Source organism: Aythya marila (genome assembly GCF_965140915.1).
Source record: "Aythya marila genome assembly, chromosome: 2".
Taxonomy (NCBI): domain Eukaryota; kingdom Metazoa; phylum Chordata; class Aves; order Anseriformes; family Anatidae; genus Aythya; species Aythya marila.
This window is the reverse complement of record NC_139043.1, coordinates 25,216,908-25,234,694: the sequence shown is the minus strand read 5'-3', so window position 1 is coordinate 25,234,694 and position 17,787 is coordinate 25,216,908. Positions and strand designations below refer to the sequence as shown.

The following is a 17,787-nucleotide window of genomic DNA, read 5'->3' as shown; positions in this document are numbered from 1 at the left end:
GTTATCATATGATGAAATTCTCTGCTATACCTCAAAACAATATTCTTCCAAAAATTCAGAACATTACAATTTCACAGTGACAGTGTAGTTATGACAGAGACTGCATTTTTTTTTTTTTTTTTTTTTTACCATTATGTAATTTTTATCAATACCTCCACAAAGTCACCGAAATGAAGTAGCTTGTGATGTCTGATGAAACCATGCTAACGGTATTTTATCCTAGAGTGATTCTGTAAAAAACACTGCCCACCTTTGAACCAAGTGGTGCCTTTCTAGTCCTCCTGCAACTTGCTACATACAAATAAGGTTAGCTTGCTTCAAAAATGCTGAATGAATATCTGTTACAGTGGCCTAGACAGACAATTGCTTGTTTCTTTTTTCATTTGTTTGAAATCTGTAAAAGATGATTGTTCTGCAAAAGCAGAAGCCCAAGCCTCAAGTCATTTGTCTGCACACAATTCCCTTTAAGACAAAAGAAATTATACATATGCACTACTACAGCTGTAGAACCTTCTGTTAACATCTAATGCTTGATAATCAGTTTTCCACTATGTGCTTTAGAGAGCCTTTATCCTCCTTCAAAATCTTGCTTTCCAAAGTTTCTTTCTGCAGTAACAATGAAGAATTTATAGATTTCACGTACGGGAAGAGCTATGTGCTGAGGCCTTTCTAACTGTGCAGGCAGCATAAGGATTATTAGATCATTATTCCATTGTTGTAAAGTAGAGATTAAACAGAAGATGAACTAGAGTACTGAGATGAAAAGCATGAAAATGAGACAGTCTACCGACCTTTTCATAGGGGCATCTCCTGTCTGCTCATCTACGTAGTCTCTTTTCAACTCTTCAGGAACATCACTGTCACTATCATATTCTTGATACGCACTTTTTTCTTGTTCATCCGATTCATACTGTAAAAACAAGCAAAAAAAATTTACTGCCATTATTTATATTGTTATATGCATGTATTTATACAAATAACTAACTTTACAAGTTGACAGGTGGCTGACAATATTCATTAAAAATTTATCAGACAAATTATACAAAACCAAGTGTATTTTAAACAAACTTCAAGTATTAGCTACAAGTAAATATTTATCATCCTACTTCTCCCAGCTACTGATTTTTTTTTTTGATTTTTTTTTTTTTTGCTTTCTTGTTGCTTTATCAAATACTCATCAGGTACCTGAGCTTTTATTATTTGTTTCACAATCTGGGGAAAAAAAAAAAGAGTCAACATTGATCCAAGCAGTGGCAACAAAAGCTGGCACCACACCATCCTCAATTATTAATGCAAGGACCAAATTACTGCTTTACAAAAATACTTGCTTATACTACTCATATTTTTCCAAATGTTGTAGTTGGTTGCAAAATTGATTTTAGTATGTTCCAAAAGACATTTCTACTAGATAGTCTTTCAATCACTGAGCCTGTTAGAGACCAATGTTATTTTGACTAAGTACAAACACTTCAAAAAAATAATTAGTCAAATGCTACAAAAATACAATTATTTCTTATGGCTCCTATATAGTAAACATGCATTTTTTTTAATCACAGTTCTTTTTCAGTACATACTTTCTTCAGCTTTATGCAGTTCTATTTGTATTGACAGCAAGAAGAGTAATTTTGTATGTATCCCTCTGTTTTCTATATATAAACTTTCCAATGTACATGAAACAAAAAAAGCTACCAAGGAAGCAAGAAACAAGCTTCTGCAACCTGACTTGATATACCTTACCTTACAGAATAAATTCAAAAAAAAATACCACCGCACAGTGGAGTGTAATATTTTAAGAAACACTCTAATGATGTAAGTCAACTGTATCTGTGGAACAACTCAGTGGAGGTTATATCAAAAGCTTTTTCTTGCTCGTTTTCTTATAGAACTTGACCAGCAGGTATTTTGAGCATGCTTCTGTTTGTGCGTGTGCTGGTTCTGTCTTGCTTTGAAACATACAGCTTTTTTTATCTAGTTAAAGGCACATGATCCTGATACTTGAAATATAGATCTAGTCATCAATTAAACAATTGTTCCCTCTTTGATGAAAGAAAGCCTTGTGAATCATTTGCATCATTTGTCACAGATCCCACAATACAGTCCAGAATAATCCTCTGAAAAATGTGAATGTGTAGCTAAATTAACAATATGTTCGTGCCTTGAGAGGTACTTCCTTTGACTGAGGGCCAGCATCTAATGTTAATTGCAACATTTGAAAAATAAGAAGCTTAAATAGTTACAGACATAACAATTGCTGCCTCCAAACGCTCAGACACAATCTTAATCATCTGAAACTGTGTTCCTCTATTCAGTTGTTTCATTGCATTTCAAAGCTTGCAAGAAACTTCTGTTCAATTTAAGAATGAAAGGTTAAACCTAATGAATGATGCGTGAAAAAAAAAATGAGCAACACGGGCTACGGTATATATAACACAGTGTACGGTTCCAACAGTAGACATGTGTAGTGCTTGAATATGAGCTATGTGTAGAAATACTATTCAGAAATTAATAGACAATAAGTGCTTTTTTGTAAGAAACCTGACATTTGCCACTCTGATATTTAACATCAATCTCTTTTTAAAGTGTGCTCAAAACTTCAGACAAGTTTATAAATAAGGAGATAAGTTCTTCACAAGGATAATGTCTTAACTCAGAAAACATTAAAGGAAAACAAATCCTTGATGCTCTCTGGATATCAGTCATTTTCCTGAAGTCCTACACAGCATTAAGACTGCCCGCCAGGCTCCAGAACGCATTTTCACCTGAAGACAGACTATAACGATTTTTCTTTCAACTTTCCCTTAATTTGTATGTTGGTCTGAAGCCATTTTGTCCACAGAGTCACATATGACACACATGACAAAGGCAGGCTGGTTCCAGGACCCTTACAAAATGGTAGGGATAGGATTTTTCTCCAGAGGGAAAAAAACAGGAACATACACTAAGGTAATGCCAGTCTCTCAATCACCCAAAATACGCTAGGAAATACATTTTTCAGTCATCCATGGCAATTTCCCCCCAGTCCCAACGTATGCATGTTTTTAAAGCCACATACTGCACTATGAAAGCAGTATATTGAGAAGAAGTATTCTTATGTATTAGAATGTATTAGAAACAGGCTAAAAAAAAATGTTGTGATCAGTAGTACTCACAGACAAAATTTACGCCTCATGAACAGTTCAGACAAATGAAAATTATTATTAAAGCAGCTCTGTTGATTTCAAAATAGGACCTGGCTCCAGGCTTGACAAAGAGTCATAGTTTAACTAACTTGGCTGAAACATCTGCCTGGGAAATTACAACCATTTAATATGCATTAATAAGTAAAGTGTCCCAATTCAATTAAAATCCAGTGATAGTGAAATGATATATTGACTACAAGCTGCTAACTACATACTGACATATGGATATGACAGTTGACATAGTAACTTTCTTAACATAATAGAGTTATAACATTTTGAAAAACTGTTTTTTATATGTAAAAATATTTGATTAAGCCTCTTCAACCTGATGCTATTAGTAAGCTGGTAAACTTATTTATGACATAAAAATGCTGCGTGATTTAAAATTCAGAAGTAATTCATAACTAGTAAACAGTGAACTTGTATTTCTAATATGCACAGTCTTCAATAAGAGATCAAAATGCTAACATGGTATCTCGTGGTTATTAGCAATAATCATTTCATAAGCGTTTTAGTAGTCAACCCAAAGAAGCACATAAGATAATGATACATGTTAAATTCATTGAAGATAAAGAGTGCTATGAAACTAAGTTAACTGTATCACAAGAAAAATACGTTAGGGAGCTACAGAAAATAGACATAAAATATCTCACTAAAGCTCAAGATAAAAAAAAACAGACCAAAAAACCTGACGTGCAGCACCCTAAGGCCTTTTCAGTTGTCCAGAGCTGCAATAGCTAAGCAGATGATAAAAGATTTTAAAATTCTCAAAAGAGAGACTGATAATTCTTACCATCCTTCAAATCATTTGACAAGTAAATCCTTTGATTTGTTTATATCTAGAGAATTGGCATTGCAAGGGGATCTAGAAACATGTCTGCATTATCTGGAAACAATATTCTGCAACCTCCTGAAATAATTTTAAGGACTAAAATGCATTCCCCTTCTGTAACTGATCACTTAAGAAACCAAAACATAAAGCCTTGTAGTTCTATCCTTCATTACCTAAGCAAGTTATTTTGTCTTCTGTTTAAAAGATAACCAAGGTCTTACAAAAAATAAGTATTTCTGTGTGCTGACACGTTAGAGCAGCTGGTAACAGAGAGAGGACATGAGAAACTGAGAAACGTGAAACAGCAACGAAGATGGTCACCAGAGGAGTACTCGCCAGGGTCACAAGAAGCTTTGGTTCTAGTACCAGCTGGGATACACATCCTGTACAACTACTGACAAATCATTTAGCCCATTCTGTGCCTCAGTTCTCTAAGTAAATGTGCATAGCACTTCCCTGGCTCACAAAGATTTCCGAAAGGATTTTATCCTTCAGTGACTGTGAGGTAACAGGCAAATACACTGATCGAAACCATCCAAGTGCCTTCTTAGTATTGTGAAACACCCTCGGCTGCATTCTCAGCATAATTCTTCCACTTTATTTAACATCTTATAATATTAAAAGCAGTTAGTTAACCACTTGCCACTGCATTAAACTCGAGTTACCATATGGAGTAAGTCTGTTTATATGCAGAGTTCCTAAAAGCATGTCAAATGAAGGACATGTTCACCACAAAAGACTTCTACAAGACATGAGGAAAAATTAGAGGCATCCTTCTTCATAATCAATTATATTAAGCAAATGGAATCTTAACTTTATATGTTACTTCAAAAATAAATGTTAGTTCTATACACTATTTCAAAGTTCTCCCAGTAACATTACCTTTGAGGCTAATAAAACTGTAATACGATTGACTATGAATCTAACCTACACTTCACAAGAACAATCATAAATCATATAATTGTTGCTTCACTTTTTCCACACAGAACATCCTGTCCCTCTGCTGTCAACAGAAGGCCAAAATTCATAACAGTTCTTCACCAGACACAAATTCAGATTTTATCGATTTAAAACATATTAAGGTTTCACTAATACAGAACATTCAATTGGCACACAGCGTTGAAAAAGAGGACACTGCAGCCAGCCTTGAAAGTCTGATAACATACAAGCCTACCAAATGGGACACTGTTCAAAATTAAATGCAGAGAAACTACATGGACTTTGCTGCACATGTAACACGCTAGCCCACTGCTAATTCTTGGGATGATGACTCCCTCTAGCCTGTTTCCCCAAAACCACAGCCTGCTACACTGCTGAACAGCTGAGGCAGCTGCTCACAGCTCTGCCAGAGAAGGAATGCGACTTTGTCTCTGCCACGGTGTTTGCAGCAATAGCAGCACCCGTGTGCAAAGCGGGAGACAGCCTCCTGTTAGCAGGTAACGAGCTAGCAATTATTGTCTTAAATATCTTAAGCTCTGGCTAGAACTGAGCTTAAAAAAAATACCCTTAAAAAAATACAGCAGTGAACAAATCATGCAAAAATAGTAGCATTTAAATACTGAGATTTATTCAATGGGGAAAGTTCAGAATAAAAATGTGTTTTTACCCAGGATGATTAGACAGCAGAATTTATCTATTACCTGTGGTGATAAGGTAACAAAGATAATGGATAACTTACTGGATAATGATATTACTCATTTACAATTGTTCAGGCAGTGGGGGTGGCTTGTTTGTTTGTTTTTCTCCAAGAAAATTCTGTAACAAATATAGGAAAACCATTCCGCACATTTAGGTTTTAAACTCATGCAGGTTATAAAGTGTCCCAGTAAGACTTACAGGACAGATTACCTCCCATGAGCCTGCAGTGTCTGTGCTAACCACTACCAGAAGCGGGATGCTGAAAGAGAAGAACCACTGGTCTCACATAACATGACAATCCTTGTGCTGCTAACAATAACTGCATGCAGAGTTGCTATTTGAAACACTGTAATCACTCAGAAAGCTAAAGATTTTTTTTGCTTTTAAGCCCTATTACTTCTCAAAATAGGTTCATCACTGGATAAAAGTGGCAGGGGGAATACACAACTGAAGACAGAAGATGGTATCACTGACTGGTCTGCTCGGCAGCAATACAACAATTGAGACTGGCAAAAGCCAACCAAAAAGAACATTCAACATCTTCATCGATCAGTGTTTGCTACCTAATGTTTTCATCAGGTGATTTCACAATTATAAAAGCAAAAGCCTTGAGCTAGAAGAAAGATTCTGAAACATAAAATGTTCCAACTGGAAAGAAAAAAACAGTTCTGTTTCAACTTGAGTGCAAAGCTTTCAGATTTCTCATGCAAGTCTGCAGATATTAAGAAAAGTTCCTTAACATACCCAAAGTGAATAAAGACAATTCTAGCCTTCTAGAACTGCAAGTACTCCGCTTACAAGCCCCAAAATACAAGGGCTGCCTGGATGTTGCATATACACTCATTTGCTAAAAGTGAATTGCATAGGTTGTTGAAACCATTGTCCAAAAATTATTTTTTGTTGTTCTTGAGAAGTTCTTGACCCGGCCCCAGAAGCTAAAATAAATATCACTTCTTCCTGCATATTCTACATGCAAGTAGTAGTCAAAAAAAAAAAAAAAAGGGTTCTGGGGTTCTGAAATATTTGAATATTTTCTCATTGACATTCATAGTACAGGTCATGATGTGTTTCATTTGTTCAACCTTCAAAAGTAAGCTGGCTTGAACGTATCACCTTTTCCTTAAGATATATATATATATATATATTTTTTTTTTTTTTCCCTAGTCCTTTTTCTTCAGAAAAGTAAATGAATCTTGAAATGCATACCTCCTCACAAACATATGCAGAAATCTGAAATGAGGTCTTCAGCAGCAGGAATTTTAATTTTGAAAACCTCAAAAGTACTGTGGGTTTTACCATTAACAACTATTTCACTGTGGATCTTTTAGCAAATACCTATCAAATGGCTGTCCAGATTCTACAAAGGATTGGTGTTGGTTTCTATATGGTACTGTCGAAATTAGTGTTTTTTAGAATGACCTGGAGTGCATCTTTGCTTAACACACTCATTTGGAATCTACATTTAAGTCTAACAGTGATAGCTATGCAACTCCTCCCAGTTTACTGATAGAAAAAGGCAGAACATACATTCTTTTATACTCCTTGATAGGAGAACAACTACTACCAGCTTCCTTTAAGCACAAAGCAACAATATTTCATGCCAATCAACTGCATAGTCTCTGCAAGTGACATAGTAGGAAAGTGGCTACAGTATTATACTCAAAGTGGCTACAGTATTATACTCAGGCATGTGAGAGACAGATCAAGCTACTTTGCAGGTGAAGTCCCACAGGGAACCAAGAAAGGCAAAGCTGAAAACCACAAAGCATGACAAATAAACTGAATAACTGAATAAACTAAGCTCAACTCAACCTTATCACAAAAAAAAAAAAAAAAAACAATTAAAAAAAGGTTACTTATCAAAGGGATAAACAAGAAGCAAAAGCTTTAACAAAAATATGTTAATACAGCATTTAAAGAATGGCATGAAGTTTGAAATTAAAATATATTCGACTACTGCTAGATTTGGTCAGAAATCTGATATACTGGAAGTTATTGTCCAGATTCACAATAGTAGATCCCATAGTAAAGTTAGTGTCCTAAGCATTTAAATTATAAATAAAAACCTGTTTAATAAACATCAAATAATCCTTGGGAAATCATGCACGTGTAAACAAATACAACAGAAGGAGCAACCCATAATGACTCTTTCCTAATAAGCCAGAAAGACAGTCCTTCCAAAATGATAAAAATTACTTCCACAGCATCTAATCGTGTTGTAAAAGAACCCACAGAAAAATACCAATTGCAATACCAAGTGCAACACATTTTGCTAGCCTTCAGGAACACCTGAATTCAGCAGAAAAAACATTGACCCACTGCAAAACAGCCTGAACTTTAAACAGGATTGCCTGGCTTTCTGGCACTGTTAAAAATAGCGCAACCTGCCAAATTAAAGGAGTAAAGTGGCTTTAGAATTTACATAGTACAAGGATTGGTAAAATACTAAGGTACTGCAGTTTACCAACATTGACACGTGAAATAAATAACCATTTAATGAGAGGTAGATTTGGTTTTTATTCCCCGAAACACTCCATACCCCATTGGAAGCTAACACATCTTCTGTCTCATCATCTTTGCTGTCAGCCTGGATTTCAAATGGGTTTCCTCCATTACAGTACTGCTCAAATAAAGTTACTGCTGTTGAAATTGCTGAAGCAGGCTGCTTACTAGGTGACACAGATGGGGAACGTGACTGCTCCATGAACTTAAATTCCTATTAATAGAAATAAAGTACAATTTTAATCATCAGGAAGACAGTTTCAGTATTATTATGACTACAGTTCTATAAAAACAGAGTGTAACAACAAACTTGTGGGCAATTTAACCTGACATGAAATCTTTTAGCCAAACCTTGCTTCTTATTTAAATATATTATTTATACTGGCTCAAGGTAACCTTGAAATTGGTAATCCTATACTGCTCATATTTTTGACTTTAGCAGTTATTGGATATGATATGTAATACACCTCCTGCATTCTGAAAGTATTCACTTGCTAAAACTCATTGAAAACAGTTTTGTTTTTTTTAATTATTATTTCACAGAAATCAGGAAATAAAAAGACCTATGATTTTATCCAAGAATATAGGTTTGTTTTTACACAAGTTACCTTGTAATTTACTAAAGTAGAAATATTTTATTTTGTCCTTAAAAAGTTATTTTCAAAAACTTTGTACTGTCCAAATCCATTGCATATGAAGTTTCTGATGATTATCTTTTGCTTGACATTGCTCAGCTATATCCCTTTCACACTTCAGTGATAGCTCCAATTATATGCACCCTTGTTGGCAAAACGGGTGAAATTCACCCAATATATGATAAACTACACACAACAAAAATCACTTTCAGACAGCAAATGAGGACATCTATTACTTGCTTTCAGTGGAACTTCACCATAGAAAAAAAATACTTTTTTTTCCCCCAGTCTCCAAATGAGCCTATGTGACCTACTTTTTCAGGTGTCAAAATTGGCACCAATTAGTGAGCACTACTGAATGTAACTATTTTTAGGCACGCTTTTTTCAGCATATTACTCTCAGAATAATAATTTAGAAATGGAAAACTGACATATTAATGACACATTGAAACATGACAAATAAAGGCAAATATTATGCTTACAACTCTAGCATCTTACGTAATCCACTAACAACCTAGAACAGGAATACTGCTGTTTTAAAAGCATATGAATCTAAAGTTTTCAATACCCTGAAATGAAATTTACATTTTTTCAAAACCTACTACAATCATTTTCATAGTAGTTCGCATATCATGCCACTTCTCAGAACACCCAGACTCCTAGCTATTAAAGTATCAATACATTTGTATGTGTTATTCAAAGAACGTACATGAAGCTGCAAAATACTAAAGCTGGATTTAACAGGGCAAAGTTCCCAGGTCTCGTTCTCCAAAAACATTCTTAATTCTTCAAGACGTGTTCTGAAATACAACAAATGAATATTCTTAATTGGCAGCAAGAACAAATCAGAAACCAGACAAACTATGCAGTGAAAAATGCTTTCAAAAACATACAAGAAGTTACACTTGAAAACTGATACTTAAATTAACTTACTCGTTCTTTCAACTGACAAACCACCTAAAAGCTGTGACTAGTAACATGGCGTTTGTTGTATGGCACCTGTAAAGAAATTCTCAAAGAATGCCAGCCTCCAAAATTTGCAAACAATTGTGGTTTTCGTCACAACTATGAGAAAGGATTGTACAGTAATACTGTACTGTTTTTTTCTCTCTGTAGACTAAAGAAAGCAGCACAATACACAAAAACACTCCATCAGCACAACAGCTTCTGTTAGCCAAACGTAACACAGATGTTTCTTTCAATAAGAATACAAAAGCCAACGGATAAGGAAAGTGGAAAGAGCTAGATGTTCTACAGACATATAGCCATATAGACATATAAGACTTAAATGGCTACTAATCACCTCTACTATAGTTTGCTTCATATCTTAAGCTTAGTAGTAACATGAAAAAGTTATTAGGGAAATATAATCAAGCCATTATGTCTCTGCATTGTTTTTATTATGCTTTTAATCATCAAAAAAGCCTCCATTCAGCCATAAGCAGAAGTACCTTTAATAAAGAAAATCCTTCTGCCACATAACCAGGAATTCACATAGAAATAAACAGCGAGTGCTTACTGAGGTCACATTACTGCATCTTTTCGTCCTAATATACAGCATACTGTTTTGCTTAATGAATAGCAGTTGGTAAAGTATGCACTGGGTTTCTAATTAGGCAGTAAAATATTCTGGAAATAACATTATTTGAATAAACTGTAATCACTGCTACAATTACAAATTTCTTGCCTCGATATGTGCTGAATGATGACTGCAGTTTTCTGTGTCTATTTAAATTCACCAGTTAAATGCAAATAGACTTCATACTCCAATTTTAGAGGCACTAGCTTGCAGTTCTCACAGTGAAGACAAAAGAAACAACAGATAGATATATTCTGAAAAATCAGTTTCAGATTAAAATTCTTTCAGAGGAAGACTAAGGAGAAAGATTCGCAGAAAAGCAAACGTTTGAAAGCTACATAACACAAGATTTCATACCATTGCAAAACTGAAATTAAGCCACTGAAAAAGTATTTTAACAGATGCTGCTGATTTTCACCAGCACGCAAGTGAAAGGTCTCTCATGCTTTTTCTGAAAATCTTTGATGATTGGACACACCTTTTTTTACAAACTTATCAGAAAGAAAAGTGAACTGCATTCTAAAATCCCCTTCCTGATGTTCTCTGCCAAAAGCCCATTCATTTTTTCCAAATAACCAACCTTTATCCAACAAAAGGTTTCATGCATGCTCCAGCATTACATGCTCTTCTATACTTTTTGAATGATGCAACCAGTTCCTTTTAATGATTTCTTTATGCCGCTGGTTCTCTAAAACACCACAACACATAGGAGGCCGCAAATGACACCATCAATTGATTACTCCTGGACTCAGAGCATTTCAGTTCTATCTAACTTTTATGTATTAATGAATTCCTAAAAGCACTAGCTTTTGTTCTCAATTAAGTACACAAGGGGAGTAAAAACCACATTAGCTTGATCTGAAAAGGTGAGACACAAAGGTTTTATATAAATCAATCTGGGGTATATAGCTGGAACTGTGGTGTGGTTTTTTCTGTTTTGTTTTCTGCTGTGTTTCTCCCCCAAGTTTGAGGATGAAAACATAAGCCAATTAATCTCCATAATACCCACACAGCACACAACAGGTAAAAGTATCAAAAAGTTAATGTGCATCTCATTAACAACTATTTCTTTTATTTTCACATGAATGACCAAAAAAAACCACTACCTTAATAAGAAACACTAGTGATTTCAAAAAAAATATGTTTTTTACATATTCTATCAATGTCTTTAATCTTTATTGTGTTAAAAGATAATTCAGTAAATTAGTATGATTCCCTAATTTATTAGATAGGTCCATTAAACAATCAAAAATGTGATGGTCAAAACATTATTTATTTAACTAGTCACACAGGAACTGATCTATCAAAGTATCTAAAAAAAATAAATAAATTGCCAGCAAGTATGGATGTGAGAGGAATTCACCCTCAGAACCCCAGGAAAAAGTTTAAGAGATGACCTGTAAGACTACTGAAATGTTACATAAAGTGTTTTTCATCCTTATTGAGATAGCAGAAACAAAAGCTTCTCTACCTTCTTCCCTTTTCCAGGGTTCAGAGCCCTATTCTCATGACAAAATATATTCCACTATGAATGAAATCTGTCAACCTCCATGCAGGAACATTATTCAGTGGAATTCCTATTGAAAACTTCAACAACTAAATACAACAAAATAAATGTCATTATTCTCATCTATTGTACATATTGTACTCTCACCTGTGGTATGTTTTGAAATAGTTAACACTTTGTTTTCTGATAGATTCTTGCAAAACTTCAGACTTACTGCCACAAAATTCTTCTCCAACTTGCATCAGCCTGCAATAATAAAAGAAAGTTTAGAAATATTTTATTTATTCATACTGCTGTTCCAATCTGAATTATGAGACTCACTCATTACCACAAGAGTACACTCAATTCTATAAAAACAGATCACTTAAGTTGCTTCACTAATTCCACAAAACTCCATGTCTCATTTCCCTCCAAATCCTATCACGATTATCTCATATACACAGTGAGAAAGAGCCATAAGCAAAAGAAAATGTCTGCTTGTGATCCCATTACACAAGGTAAGCTGGACAGCTCACAGCCTGAACCCATCCTTTTATGACCAGAACAGAAGGATCCAGTAATAGTGCAGTACTGCTAGACTGTATATTTTGCTGCTCTTGATTGAGAAGCCCTTTAAAAGCTTTAAGAAAAATCAGAATTGTCAGATCTACAATCCTGGAATCTTAAAGCTGGCCAACACTGAAGTCATATTGCACTTAAGCATTACTTGAGCAGCGAAGCAATTCATGCTTCATCCCAAATATATCCTTGGTGCAGGCAGAAAAAGAGAGAGACTAGCACTCAGGCTCCCACATGAAGAGGAAGTACTCTTCTCTCTATACGAATTAGGCTGGTGTATCAGCCTTAGTTTACCATGCTGTCTTATCAGAGTTCAAGTTGGTCTGGATGTAGTAACTGGCCCTATAACCACATCAGTATACCTGCTGATTACATCAAGTACAAATATGAAGTCATCGTATTTGAAGTTTGACAGATCCGTTCCCAGAAGATACGTTTTCACTTTCAGTTGAACATCCTACAAAAACAAACATTTCAGAATTATTTAATGAACCCTAAGAAAATTTATATGCAAAATATGAGGTTTTGTATGCTAAATACACTAAAGACATTAAGATGAATGCTCAGGTGCCAGGTTCATTAGCACTTCTCAGTTTGTTTCCACTTATAGCTTCTTTCTGAGGTCCAGTGTACAACTCCATTATCTGTAACATTAATGACTTGATGTTGACTTTCTTAAATAATAACATAATCAGTTTATTTAATAGTTTATAACACAAAGTCAATCCAAGACATTTTATAGTCCTTGCAAAAAGAGAGTGTTGGATTACAATTCTAGTATGTAAGAAGTTTACAGCTTTTTCATCATATGTTTTGGGGTCTTGCTACATAAACTGATTCAGCAATCAATCTAGGAATATTATGAAACCAGGCAGATTTACAAGATTTCAGGATCTCTATAGCACCAGATCTCTACTTACACCAGAAAGGATACAGAAAAATCATTATTCAGCTCTGAATTTCAGTACTTCCAGTTTCAATTTTCTGTTTATCCCATTTTTTTTTCATTCTTCCATTTCCATACCTCCCACACGCTATTCCAAACTGTAAGTAGTTCAGAGACACTACAGAACATGTTGGAGAAGGGGTCCATAAGCTCCTTGTAACCTATGCCCACAGAACTGAGGGTGTATTCCACTCTGCCCACGTTTATTAAATGGTTTGCAGCACTCCTTGTCATCATCAGCTAGGCCCAATTTAAACTCATTTCAAGAGGCAGGGAAACGTAAAGCAGTATGACTGTTCCAATAGAATAAAAGCAGGAGATTGTGCTATGGAGCAGCAGACAGGCTGGGATAAGTGGGATCAGGCTGAGAGTTGTGTTACTGTGCTTTGGTATCTTGGCTGAGTTTCTAAGCAAAGTGACCAAAGTAGTTACTGAGTCATGGAAATTTCATTTCCATGGTTTTGATACACGCAGCTCAAAGCAGGTCACTTACAGCAATCCTCAGAGAGGGAAAAAAAAAAAATCAGCATAAATATAACTAATTTTTTAAATGTTTATACCACTGAAAAACGTACCTGCCATATTCGTGAAAGCCCATGTTCCAATTTCTTTTTTACATAGCTGCGGTCAAAACTGTTCTCCTCAGTTCCAATCACATTGCTGCCATCTGAAACTGAAGGTGCAAGGTGTTACAGATATTTCCAAAAGCCTCAAAACATATCCTAGTTTTTGACCCATGATGAAACTTCTGCCTTAGCCATTATTATATCACCCACCATGCAAACTCCAGGAGAGCTCCATTGCTCTAAACTTTCAAAAAGAAATAAATAGAGCACTTACAAATACTACGTGCTAGTACAGACTGAAGAGCTCCTGATTACCATTATGTAAGGAAGATACCCATTCAAAAAATCAAAATAAGATGAGAGAGTAACTGATACTTCAAATGCAAAAGATAAAGTTCTTAGATATTCTAGCTTTGTAGATGAGAACCATAAAATTATGTGTTTCAGGAGCATGACCTGTAACTTTTTCCCTCAGTAAATTCTGGCTGCAATTCTGAGGGAAACTAATTAAACTTTTTCCATGAACTATGCAAACAGTATAGTGTGCTTTTTTTTTTTAAAAAAAAAAAAAAAAAAACACACAAAAAAAAAAAAACTCTCATACTAATCTGTGCTTATGTATGAATTAATCTGATAATCATCTAATGAGATTTCTTTCATTCTTTAATTCTAAAAACTTCATTTCTACAGCACTGGATCACCATCCAGAAAATCATTATAATACAGAGGTTATGTTTTTACTGATATTTTAAAAAGGAGAAAGAAATATTTGACATGTAATTTTTGACCATTCAGTTGTGGTTACGCTTGCATTCTGTGATGGCAGTGTCACATAATTTGCTTCACAGTCCGTGACTGACCACAGGAATGCTCTTGTCTTTGTGAGACTATACATACAAATTCTCCCCATTATTAACAAAAAAACAAAAAAAACAAAAAAAACTGTGCTGCTCTCCTGAAGGCAATAATTCTGACAAATGTATTTTCCAAGACTGATTTATCATGGAAGATCAAATATATAAACAGAAAGAATAACCCAACTAGAGAAACACTAAGCAGATTTATCCTTTCCAATTCTTATGAGGAAACAGAAAGAGCTGTCTTAGTCACAGCATGCTATATAAGTTTCTTCAACTTCTGCAGAGTGAAGCCAAGCCTAAAACAACCCAAATCTTTGACCTGTTCTCAAGACAAAGACCGTAGTCCTTGTCTTCACTGAACTGCCATTTACAAGGGAATGGATAGAGAGAAAGTCATAGATACTACTGTTCAGCAACAATTCATGCAATATTACCTCTGGCAAACTCCTCTCCTGGTGCACCTGTGTTACGGCCAGTTATGCTAAGAGGTCCTGTTTCCAGTCTTTTAATGAACTGTGCTGCAGTTAATTTCACACGTGCTAATACTTGAATTTAGGCTAGCTTCCTTGAAAACCAAGGATATGACAAAGGTCTGCAAGCATTTCCACTTTTTGCTTTGAGGAATTTGGAACAGGTGGCAGAATAATTTAATATTCATAATTTCAAGTAAAAAGAAGAATCTGAGGCTTGCAGGAGTTATTCTTCTAGATGTCTGATTTGAATATAGTAATTTTTCAGGTTTCTCAGCATCTCTTTAAAATTAGTAAAGATAGGCTTCAGTTATAACAAAAGGTTCTTGTTTAATTTTTGCTAGGCAGAAGAAAAAAAGAAAAAAAAAAAGACAATCAAATCACTGTCATCTAGATTTATTCTTTAAATACCAAGTGGGACTTGCACTGAATTTATGCAGTATTATAAATGGAATGCTTTGAAATTTAAAACTGTTGAAATTAAATATACATCCTACATCAGTTTCTTCTTGCATTTCTGTTGATCTTTTGTAGCTATTAAATTTGCTACCAATTTTCACCTCCAGGTTTATACCTGTGAAATCAGGAGTTTTAAATGCTATAGTAATCATTTTCTTGCTCTCTTACAACACTTCTGTCAAATTATTGCCTCAGGAATGCACATGAATTACACCTCCAGAACAATAAATTTCATGAAATGTGAAGACCCAGCCCAACAGTGTGGAAAAAAGCAATGCAACTTTGAAGTTTACTCCACTTTGAATGAAGACAAAATGATCTGCTGATGTCCTTTCAATCTATTTTTCTCTCTGATACTGTACTATGAACACAGCATGTACTTTAACCATGACCAACAGTGCAATGAAAATTTTTCCAGCAAGCAGGAGTGAAAACCAAGAAATTGTGTCAATGTGCTGTTTACTACATGAACAGGATAAAAAAAGAAAAACAAGCATAAGTAGCAATTTACTAAATATGACATAGAAGTAATTTCATGCTATAAAGTTTATACTTACAGTTATTAACTATCTTCAGTTATGATTAAACAAATCCTACATATCAACAATTAATTCTGCCTTACCTAACTCCTTTAATATAGTGTTGGAAAGTGTTGTTATTCAGGATTCATAGAACTATATATTTATATTGTGTGCGTTAGCATTTCCTGTATTACGAGATGTACTAAAATACATCTCATGCTTTAAATAATTTTGTTTATGATTTAATTTATATGTAGAGATAATCATCCATTTATTCCATTAAACTTCAAAAAAAAAAAATCCCCTATGGAACAGGTCACACTGTAAGTTAAGGAAATGCAAATTCTAAACTCACTTTCAGGGTATTTTGGACACAAGGAAGAAATTATTTACTGTGAGGGTGATGAGGCAGTGGAAGAGGTTGCCCAGAGAAGCTGCGGATGCTCCATTCCTGGAGCAAGTTAAAGACCAGGTTAGATGAGGCCCTGAGCAACCTGATCTAGTGGGTGGTCTGCCTGCCTATGGCAGGGGAGGTGGAACTGGGTGATCTTTAAGGTCCCTTCTGACCTGAGCCATTCTATGATTCTTCTGTGTCCATGGTTCCTTCTGACATGCCATCACCTTCTATAGGAACTTTACTCTTTGACTTGAGAGTGTATCATAATTATTAAATTAATAAATATCGAATGAGACCATGTACAGGTTTAATAATCACTAAACGATGAGCAACAGCTTTTAGAAAGAAAGCAGACACTGGTAGATATTTATATGTCCTCTGAAATTAAATTGTACTTGTCAAACTCCCTGTTGTGTGTTTAATCATTGCTGAGGTTTTTGAAAAAGTAATTCAGAAGCTTAAATAAATTCTAGTTGGACAGCACATTACAACTAAGCCACAAAGTCTCCAGCAACTTAAAAACTAAGCGACAGAAAATTTGGTGAATTTGTAGTAACCATACGAAAACACTCCACCACATGTTTTAGAAGCAATACATTTAAAATGACTCATACGATCAAATATACCACTTTATTATGCTTAATGTTTCCTTCAAATTGTTTGCCGGTGCAAACAATTTCCTTTCTTCAGGAGTATCAAAAGCAACTACACTATGGGGAACTATTTTTAAAATTACACACGGAGCTGCGCAAGTAGTCTACTGCAATAGTTTTTCCATGTAATAAACTCTTTATGATACCTGCCTTATTTTACACTTCAAAGACTACAACAAAATCAAAACAAGAAATGTATGCATTTAAAATAGCTTCAGAAAGATGCATTATTAAGAATGAGAAACAGACTAAATATTTCTGCATCTCTTCTGCATTGCAATTCTGAATCTTAACTCTGAAATACTTAGAAAACTTTCATCAGAAATAACAGTTTCAATAAATTCATATCAGATTCCATGTAAAACAAGGACTCTGAATAAAATACCTGCAATATTTTATCTCTAAATTTAAAGTAGGAAGACAATATCAATTAGTGTAAATTTCATTCTTTTTAAGACTTACAATCTGTATTTCTTTAAAGAAAT

General features: G+C 34.7%; 1 protein-coding gene across 1 annotated transcript in view; it reads right to left on the bottom strand.

Moving 5' to 3' along the window:
- VPS50 (VPS50 subunit of EARP/GARPII complex) overlaps window positions 1-17,787 on the bottom strand; it is a 75,677-nt gene that overhangs the window by 24,703 nt on the left and 33,187 nt on the right. The window contains exons 14-19 of the mRNA XM_082754555.1: window positions 13,952-14,049; window positions 12,793-12,887; window positions 12,020-12,118; window positions 9,496-9,586; window positions 8,189-8,365; window positions 792-910 (exon numbers count right to left, since the gene is read on the bottom strand). Coding sequence (XP_082610681.1) covers window positions 792-910; window positions 8,189-8,365; window positions 9,496-9,586; window positions 12,020-12,118; window positions 12,793-12,887; window positions 13,952-14,049 — 679 coding nt within the window. The remainder of the gene's footprint in view (window positions 1-791; window positions 911-8,188; window positions 8,366-9,495; window positions 9,587-12,019; window positions 12,119-12,792; window positions 12,888-13,951; window positions 14,050-17,787) is intronic.